Source organism: Nicotiana tabacum, chromosome 1 (assembly GCF_000715075.1).
Source record: "Nicotiana tabacum cultivar K326 chromosome 1, ASM71507v2, whole genome shotgun sequence".
NCBI lineage: Eukaryota > Viridiplantae > Streptophyta > Magnoliopsida > Solanales > Solanaceae > Nicotiana > Nicotiana tabacum.
In genome coordinates this window covers 133987245-133997257 of record NC_134080.1, presented here as the reverse complement: position 1 = coordinate 133997257, position 10013 = coordinate 133987245, and the positions used below count along the sequence as shown (strand labels likewise).

General features: G+C 35.2%; 1 protein-coding gene across 2 annotated transcripts; it reads right to left on the bottom strand.

The window, feature by feature from the left end:
* Window positions 1–2703: 2703 nt before the first annotated feature.
* Window positions 2704–6697, bottom strand: LOC107795605 (serine/arginine-rich splicing factor RSZ22A). 2 transcript variants are annotated; one of them, XR_001650162.2, is made up of 7 exons: window positions 6553–6697; window positions 5602–5703; window positions 4037–4125; window positions 3578–3794; window positions 3342–3452; window positions 3066–3178; window positions 2704–2845 (listed from the first exon to the last, which is right to left on the bottom strand). XR_001650162.2 is itself a non-coding variant. In XM_016618270.2 (6 exons), exons 1-6 carry the CDS (start codon window positions 6684–6686, stop codon window positions 3142–3144), a joined length of 690 nt encoding a protein of 229 aa, XP_016473756.1. In that variant the 5' UTR covers window positions 6687–6697; the 3' UTR covers window positions 2875–3141. The 2 variants fall into 2 exon arrangements, 1 of the variants encoding a protein (XP_016473756.1); XM_016618270.2 differs by lacking the exon at window positions 2704–2845 and having other exon boundaries at window positions 2875–3178.
* Between the last annotated feature and the right edge of the window lie 3316 nt (window positions 6698–10013).

Below are 10013 nucleotides of genomic sequence, written 5' to 3'. Positions count from 1 at the left end.
GAGACCTTAAGTCTTTACTTATATATAAGAATTTTATATATTTTTACTTAGTGTCTATTTTCCTAACTTGTTTGAGATGTAAAGTGATTAATAATTTTTATATAATCAATTTCTTCTAATAATCTTTATCAATTGATAATACATTCAATCTATCTAATTTTTTTATTTTTTTTTGATACATTGTTTTAAAGAGTTCAATGTTGAGGTTGTATTAACGTTTCAATGCTTCTTTCTCTTTTTTTAATTGTATGATTAATTAATCTCATTGATATTTTTTAGTTGACAAATTTAAATTCTAAAGTGATAAAGTGATACAAAAACAATACCTGTGTTAGGTAAAAATAACAAATATCAAATAAAAAAAAAAAGATAATAGACATCGAAAACAATAAAGCATGATTCTAGAAGGTGAATTACTTGATATTAAATTCCATTACTCTGACACTTAAAAACTTGAGAAAGAATGAAAAAGTATGTGCAATTTAATCTATTCAATATTTCTGTGTTGTTTTTTGAGAGAATATACAGTTTAATATGAAAAAGAAAAAAAAATATACAAAATATAAATTTTAATATGAGACTAGAAAAAAAAAGTATATTGATGACGAAATATACATTACTAAATTATCACTATTTAATCACTTTTTACATAAAAATCTTATATTTTTTATTTTAAAACCTTCATTACTTTTTCAAAAAATTTAAATATAAAATTCACTATTAGAAAAATAAGGCCTCACTAATTTGGGTATATAACTAGACAAGATTTAAGAAATATCTGCAAAATCTTAGCATCATTTATTGAATAACAAATGAGGCAGCAAAAAAATTATATTAGTAGCAGTTTCCATTTTGTAGTCAATCAAATCCCAACAAATCTCCCAATTTATCTCCTAATTAAATTCCCCAATAATAACCTTCTATACATGATCTCCATCTTTTCAAACAAAGCCAGAGACACAAAATAATCTGCACCATTGAAGGCATTTCCTTAAACTTCCAATTAAGTGAATTAGTATATTATGGGTATATTGTAGGTTTGTGCTTGTTAATTTAGTATGCGTCAGAAAATTATATACACGACATCATAATGGTATATCATAAATTAGTATTTGTTTAGTTATGTATGAATATATAATTATATTATATCATGTATTAAGGGTATATTGTAGATTTTTATTTTTTAGTTAAGTGTGTAATAATTATATACACATTATAATAATGGTATAACATACATCGCATTTGTTTATTTATGTGCGCATACGTAATTATATACATGGTATAATAAAGATATTCATGGTATTATAAAAATATACATGGTATACTAAAGATTAAGAAATTAGGTTAAGAATTTTAAAAAATGGAGAATGTCAGTAGCAAGAGAAATTAGATTTAGGGTGAATTCGAAGGGAGTATCAGATATACTTACTAAATCAATTGTATACTCAAAGTCATATTTTGATCTGAGTAACTATCATTTTGGTTAAAATTACCTAATTATCGATTATAAATAGTAAGAAAGAAGAACTAAAATACAAACCAAACCTGATGACAAGCCATCACTATTGTCAAGCACTTTTCTAATATTTTATTAATAGAGAAACGGAAATGTATTAATGAGGATGAAAGAGAAATGGATATGCATTTATTAGAATATAAACTAATTCCTTAATTAGTGATTTTTCATTAACCGTAAGTACTATTAGAATATGCCATAAGTGTAAATGAATCTATCAATTTTGAAAAAAACCAAAGGCTGTGCTATTTATTTAAATAGTTTTATATATTTGCCCCACAAGGTTAAAATCTCTAAGTTTGAAGCCAAGGCCGAGGAATATTTCAGGCTTACCCTATGGTTAGCCTGCTTTCTGCAACTCTTTGAGGATTTCGAAGTAGTTCTGATGTTGCCCATCCCCTTTTTATGGCAGATGTATCACTACCAACGATGAACAAATTCCGTCATCAGATGTTAAAACATACATACGTGCAAAATCCTTATAACTTCTTATCTATTCTGTTTCACACAAGGGTTCATACTGAAGATGTGGTATTAGATTTTCTAGTCAAGAAGATTATATATACGAACCAAGAAAGTGTCAATGTAGTTTAGACTACAAGAATGTCTATAGCAACTTTAATTTTTATTAGCATAACTCGAGGCTATCCTAAGATTTCACTTGCAGAAATGACTGAAGTTTTTGTTTAGGCAAAATAAAGTTAAAAGGGCACCTTTGAAATCAAAATCACTAGCTTTGTCTGGAGACCAAAAAAGAAACTTCAAACTTCAAAATCTATCAGTCACTCTCGAGGGAACATCTTAATAAAATTGTAACCAGCACTTTCTCCCAGACAGATGGAAAAAGAAATTATGGAGAATTTTCCCCTAAAAAGACTTACTTTGACGGATAATAGTTTTTGACAAAAGGATATTTTGAAAGATGATAATAATGAGGGTGTGAAAAGAAAGGAAAACAAAGAAGCAGCCAGCAAAAAAGCAAAGGGAACCAAACTACTCATGACTATATAGACTCGGACACTGCCCTACAAACCCTAAAAGGAGCACCATTCACAGCTGGTTTAACATCAAACCCCAACCTCCTGGAACAGATTAGGTACCTACCAGATGAGTGTCATGCCATTCCTCATGCTTAATATGAACTTAACGAAGTACCACTATAATTTGAGGTGAGGCGCGTCATATCCGCAAAGATTCAACAAACAGAAGCATATAGCAAAGTAGCCAGCTGGGAACCCCAATCTTCGAAATGGAAGATCCCACAGCAGGGCAGTGAAGAACGAAACCAGAGTGTAGAAGAAAACCAATGAAGCAGTACCAGGAAGACACCTTGGCACAAGAAAACAAAAACACAACTCTTTAGCAACATTCTTTGTGATATTTTCTCCATAAAGATAACAGCTAACATAAAATCCAAAATATATCCCTATGATATAGCTTCTTTAAAAGGGTAACATTAGGAAGAAAAAAAGAACACGTATCATGTCAAAGCAATAACTGAAATTTAGCAAAAGCTACCAGTTTAAGCAGAGGGTGTGGCCCCACTTACACAGCTGTGATTAAGTCAAGGACAGTAACACACTAATCGAAAACTCCTGGACAAGACAGGCAATCATCTCTCCCATTCAGCTTCGGCTTCTGCGGCGCTCTCTGAGCCCATTTCTGCATATAAATACGTGCAAATAAACATATTGTAGTATCTGAGACCAATCATGAAAATAAGTTGTGGCATATCCAACGTTAACCAGGTATATACTATAAAAGAGAAGTCTCCGCTGGGTTAACATAAGAATAGAACCGCAAAATTTGTAAATAGAGACTTTACCCATTAGCATATGGAACTTTATCTTGGCCGCGATATGGAGATCGGCTATAGCTGCGACCGCGCGGTGACAAGCTTCGGCGCTGGGGGGAACGCCCATGAGGACTATAACTCCTGCTTCATGGAGGAGGACATCAGAAGAAATGGAGAGAACAGCAGAAGATTTCGTGTAAAGATTATCACAAGACTCAAAATATTAAAAGATTCCTAGTCGATGATATTATCCTTCAGTTTCTCACCTACGACCATAACTTGGGCTCCTTCGATATCTAGGAGGGCTCCGACTTCTACGTCTTCCAGGAGCTCCACTCAATCTGCACTCACGAGCAAAATGACCGGGCTCGCCACACTCGTAGCACTTCAAATCAGAGCCTCCAGAGCGACCACGACCGCCTCCACGGCCCCCACGACCTTCTCGAGAATTATGTGAAAGCTCCACCCTCCATCCATTCTTACCTAGTTCACAGAATCAGGGACAAAATACCTTCAAGGAGTGTTTCATGGCCCAAAATATCACTGGTGTTTATAGATGCTAAGGTACAGGAACAAAACAAACAAACACCAACGTATAGACTAACTGAATTAAGGCTTTAACTCAATGCAAGGCCAAATATAGCATGGCCATCGCAAAGATAAAGAAATTCATTCAAAAAGCTTCATCATTGCATAAGTTGGTTCAAACAGTCAAATAATCATACCATCCAGCTCTCTGATTGCATCTTGCGCATCTCGTTTGTCATCAAAGTCAATAAAAGCGTAGCCAGGAGGACGTCTTGCAACCCAAACACTGTAAACAAATTTGTAAGTTAGGAATGATGGACAGCAAAACAGTTCAATATCATGGTGAACTGCATCTTCTTATGCTCTTGAGAGAGAGAAAACCTATGAGCAAATGGCTCCACCTAGCCAGGCTAGACACTCTAACTAACTATGAGAGAAAACTTAATAACAAAGAGACTTCTTTCAACACAAGCTCTTTTATGACTTCATCATGTATGCTAGGGAAAATATACAAACAAAAAAGTTTTAATCCAATTTGGAACTTATCTGAATTCTACACATGCATCTGCTAGACTTCTACAACCATTCTCATGATAGTTTCTTTCCGGAAAAGTAAAGTCACAGACAACTTTTCTGATTGCAACCAACTAAAGCCAAAATTTACAACATTAACTTGCAGGAAATGGATCCATATGTTAAAAAGGCATAGAATCCCAAACTATCTTTAAGAATTTCTGCCTTACCAATTAATTTATAATGTCAATATACATTCATCTTCTTCTGGTTGCTTCAAAAAAAAATCTTTTTCAATGGGTCACTCCAGAATAGTTCCTTTTTCTTTTCCGAAACGTTCACCACAATGTGCTCAAGCACAATATTTGTGACATGTTCGTTCTTTATGCAAAGAATAACAGCACGGAAAGAATTCAGCTTGTCTTTCTTTCCGACCAACTTGCTAATCAAAAACCATTTCTTCCACTTTTTGTTTCGTCCAATTTTCTCATTCAAGATCTCATCATAAAGCTGCAAAAGAATTCTTCATGCGAGACTTAGGGCTCATTAAAAAATTAACCTTGGCGTAGAAATTCTTTGAACCAAACCTGTTTTGTTCTTATCTCAACGAAAAGAATTTCTGACTTGCTTGCTCGCTTGATCACGGGAATCGAAGCCAACACCAGGATGGGAGGGCAAATGGAATACAATACAGAACAAAAGTCCCTCTTCAAACCAAGACTAGAATAAAATTTAGAATTTCATTGCAAAACTAGAAAAGTCTGCGCTCGATTTCCTCTAGTAGCTTCTCAGCATGGCTAGAAGCTAGACATGAAGGCATATTTCTATCTTCTTGTAAATTCCTAGGAAACAAAGGCACGTGAGAGTACAACAATTTAAGAATTTATGTTACAAACCAAATAAGCAAAAAAAAAAATTAAAATATTATATGTTATGCATGTATTTCACCTTACTTTTAAAAGAAAAGAAGGATTCCAAACGATAATAATCATCTTATAATGGAGAAAAAGAAAACAGCAATAATGGGCTTTAGTTGCCAGTCAATAGTCTAAAAGTGTGCGGCTCAGCAAATTTTTTTCTTTCAAGAAAAGAACAGATTGCACAAAATTCAATTATGTGATGGGCAGTTAATGACTCAAAAAATTAAGCTGGTTCAGGTGAGCATGGAGGAACGTAATGAGGGCAAAGATTCAGTTTACAACCATGGATACCAATCACGGAGAGATGTAAAACTTGGAACTTCCTTTACCTTCTTATAACTCCAAAGATACGGAATTCATCTTCAAGCTCTCTTTCGCTGACCCTAGGGTCCAGATTTCCAACATAGACTCTCGACATCTTTGATACACACCTATTGGGAAAGAACAAAAAAGTACAGCCAGCTCTTAAGATTCAAACAACCATCAAGTAATCCTATACCACTTCCAAAACACCATTTTCCTGGTAACACCATAATATTCTCAAACTATCAGTAATTCCTTCCACTTAAAAAATACAAAATTTCAGCATTACGTGCAGAAAATGCCTTCAGAAAACAACTTTACTATGGAAAAAGTGCAAGATACAGAAATAATTGAAGAGTTTAAGTCAATGAACCAATATATCATTACTATAACAAGGACAATTTTCAAGGAAAATGTGTTTTTCCATTTCACTGAAAGTTTTGAGAAAAGGCATTTTTATATTGGAAAGTTTGGAAGAAAAAAAATCTAACAATTAAAAAAAGGGGTGCAATTAAGCAACTCTTTTACAAAAGTTCAAGCTACCCCCAATAGCAATAAACCGCTAGATCCTTCCACAACACACAATTATCATCCTAAATTCCGTAACAGAAAAAATAAGAGAGAATATTTTCAAATTCACAGAAAATTTAAGAGAAAAAAGTGATGACAACAACTAAACAGCTCCGAAACAAACTTTACAAGCTATACAGATATTTTAAAAGTTCGAATCCGACGAAACCGTAATCCATCAACAGCTCAGTAAATTATTGCGCCAATTTGAACCAAACAAATTTAAAAACAAAAATTAAATTAAGAAAATACGTGACAACGCAGCTAAAATCTACTGTAAGACTCTTAAGGTTCACGCAAAAAAAATAGGATTTTATCCCAAATTCAGTGAAATATGAATTAAATTCAAAATGATATGAGCATATAGCTGATGTTTAGCTGGAGAAATTGGGAAAGGAGATGCATACCTGAAACCCTTGCTAGCGAAGATGGCTAAAGCCCTATCGAAGAAATACTCGGGCTTTTGAGATTGCCAAAATAGCGTGGCTGGCCAGTTTTTAGACCAGTAATTGAGAAATAGTAATTGAAAATAGTTTACCATAAGGAGATAAAATGTAGATAAAGATGCTAAATATTGGAATTATGGGATTCCTCATTATTATATTGGAATTATGGGATTCCTCATTATTATATTATTATATTATTATATTATAATTCTAGCATATAATTCTAACAAATTTCGTATGTATCCAAACTTATACTGGAATCTTTTCGAATTTTAACTAAAAGTATTAGATTTTATTTTCGCAAGAAAAATAACTAAGTTTTGATTAATTTTAAGACTATGACTTATTTTTAGTTAGTAATAATAAATGAAAATATTTCATAAAATACTACAATTTAGAGTCTAATTAACATACGTAAATATAGTTTGCCGAATTACCATTCTTAGCTACTGTTCAATTGTTTCCAGCTTGTATCACTTGTATTTATTCGCGCAACGAATACAACCTGTATCAACTGTATTCGTTTTCGCAATAAATACAACCAAGGCTAAATATAGAGGTATATACAAAGGATACAACATGTATGGATTGTATTCGTATTTGCTGTTTACCCGTAAAATGGTACAACTGAATTTATATGTGGTTTCTAGAGAAATGAATTAATCGATCCTGAAATAATAAAAGAATTGAAGAAATATGCAATACTTAGCCTTGAGATGAGGATGAAACAGTAATTCCGGGAACGAAGCTTACGGGCACAACAGTAATGAAATCAAAAAAGAAGATAAACTTGTATAGAGCTTTGGATTGATTATAGCGTAAGTTTGCTGGAAAATTTGTGTCATTTACAATGATAGCATAACTCACTATTTATAGTTGCACCTAGGGAACAAGGTCCTAGGATCATGCCCTTCTTTAATATCAATTATGAGCATCATTGAAGAATGTGTAATGGTGAGCATAAATGACAAATTCTTTGTAACGGGCAGTGTACTAAATGTTGTGAAATATTCCCCATCAAATGCTATCGGGTTGCAGGTATTTATTGCATATTTATGAGCATCATTCTTTTCGGTAACAAATAGAACAGTTGTCTTCGGTTTTAGCTATCCTTTGCCTTCGGCTCCACGTGTCACTCTATTATGCAATTACTTAGCATAGTACATTTTTACCCTATACATTGACTTGTATTCATTTGTGCAACAAACGAAGAGAGAGACCGTTCTTATGGCCTGCCTTAGGGTTTCTCCCGAAGGCTTGGTTAATACTATGCCAAGCCCGGACCCATTTATGTTGGAAGTTCCATCCGTGAATAAGGTCCAAACCCCCGATGTCGATTCTGACACCATCACTGCTTCTTTGGTTGCTAGAGGCAGTAATCCCGTACTGAAATCGGCCAAAATTTGTGACTTAATCGCAGTCCTAGGTTTATACTCTATGTCGAATTCACTCATTTCGACAACCCATTTGGCCAATCTACCCAAGAGTTCGGGTTTGTGAAGGATATTCCGTAGGGGAAAGGTAGTCACCACAGCCATCGGGTGACATTGGAAGTAGCGCCTCAGCTTCCGAGTGGAGACTAAGAGAGCTAAGGCCAGCTTCTCCAAATGCAGGTAGCGAGTTTCTGCTCCCGTTAAAATTCTACTAATGTAATAAATGGGAGATTGTGTACCTTCGTCCTTACAGATTAAAATAGCGTTTATTGCTACCTCCGAGACTACTAGGTAGATTAACAGTTTTTCACCTTCCTTCGATTTTTATAGTAACGGAAGTCTTGACAAATACCTTTTCAAATCCCTCAAAGCCTGCTGACATTTCGGGTTCAAAGTTGTTGTTTTTAGAAGCGCAAAGAAACGGTTGCATTTCTCTGATGACCAGGAAATAAACCTGCTCAAAGAGGCCTATCACCCTGTGAGCCTTTGAACTTCTTTCACGCTTGATAGCTGGTCTGGGATGTCTTCGATGGCTTTGATCTTATCGGGGTTTACCTCAATCCCCCTTTGTAATACCAGAAGTCCTAGGAACTTGCAGGAGCTGACCCTGAACGCGCACTTATCGGGGTTAAGCTTCATGTTATGCTTTCTTAGGAAGTCAAAAGTTTCTTGCAAATGCTTAAGATGATCGCCTGCGTTCAAAGACTTAACAAGCATATAGTCTATAAAAACTTCCATTGTTTTCCCTATTTGGTTTTCAAATATCTTATTTACGAGCCGTTGATAAGTAGCTCTAACGTTCTTTAGCCCGAAGGTCATCACATTATAGCAATATGCATCGAAATTCGTTATAAACGAAGACTTTTTCTGATCTTCCGGGTTCATCTTAATTTGGTTGTATCCGGAATAAGCATTGAGGAAACTCATTAACTCGTGCCCGGTCGTTGCATCAATCATTTGATCGATGTTTGGCAGTGGGAACGAGTCTTTTGGGCACGCCTTATTCAAGTTCTTATAATCTACACATATGTGAAATTTATTATTCTTCTTAGGAACTACTAATACATTAGCTAGCCAGTCTGGATACTTTACATCTCGGATCGAACCGATATCAAGTAGGTGAGTTACCTCTTCTTTGATGAATTTATTCCTGACCTCCGCAATAGGGCGTTTCTTTTGTCTTACCGGAGGGACGTTTGGATCCAAGCTTAGCTTGTACACGACCATTTCTGTTGGGATACCTGTCATATCCATATGCGACCACGCAAAACAATCGGCATTATACTTAAGAACTTCAATAAAGCCAGACCTTAGCTCGGGGTGCAGTCCTGTCCCCAAGTGGAATTTCCTCTCTAAGAACTTTTCAAACAATGCAACTTGCTCGAGCTCTTCCGTTGTGGACTTTGTTGCATCCGTCTCTTCTAGTACCTGGAAGTATCTTGTCACCTGATAAGATTCCAATGCTTCTTCCCCCTGATTAACCTCACTTGATTTGGGAGAAGACGTCAGTTCCTGTAATTGCTATGCCACCTGCTCCTTCCCTTTGCTACTGGAGACCAAAATCGTATTCATCTTCCTTGCCGCTGGTTGGTCACCTTTTATCTATTTAATCCCTTCAGGAGTTGGGAATTTCAACAACTGATGATATGTTGATGGCACTGCTCTCATCTCGTGCAACCACAGTCTTCTCATAATAATGTTATAACACATATCACCGTCCACAACCTTGAAAAGGGTTGTCTTCCTAACTCCCTCGGTATTTGTGGGCAGCAGGATCTCTCCTCGGGTTATTATGCTTGCGAGGTTGAGCATGGTGAGGAGATTTGTGGCCGGAATGATGCTTCTGGTAATCTTGGCTTGCTCTAATAACCTCCATTATATGATATTGGCCGAAAGTTTACCTTGAAAACGGTAATCACAATTAGATTTGATTTTGTGGTTCTAAAAATATGTGATCAGTTTTTATGCTAGTTGTTGGGCAATGGATGC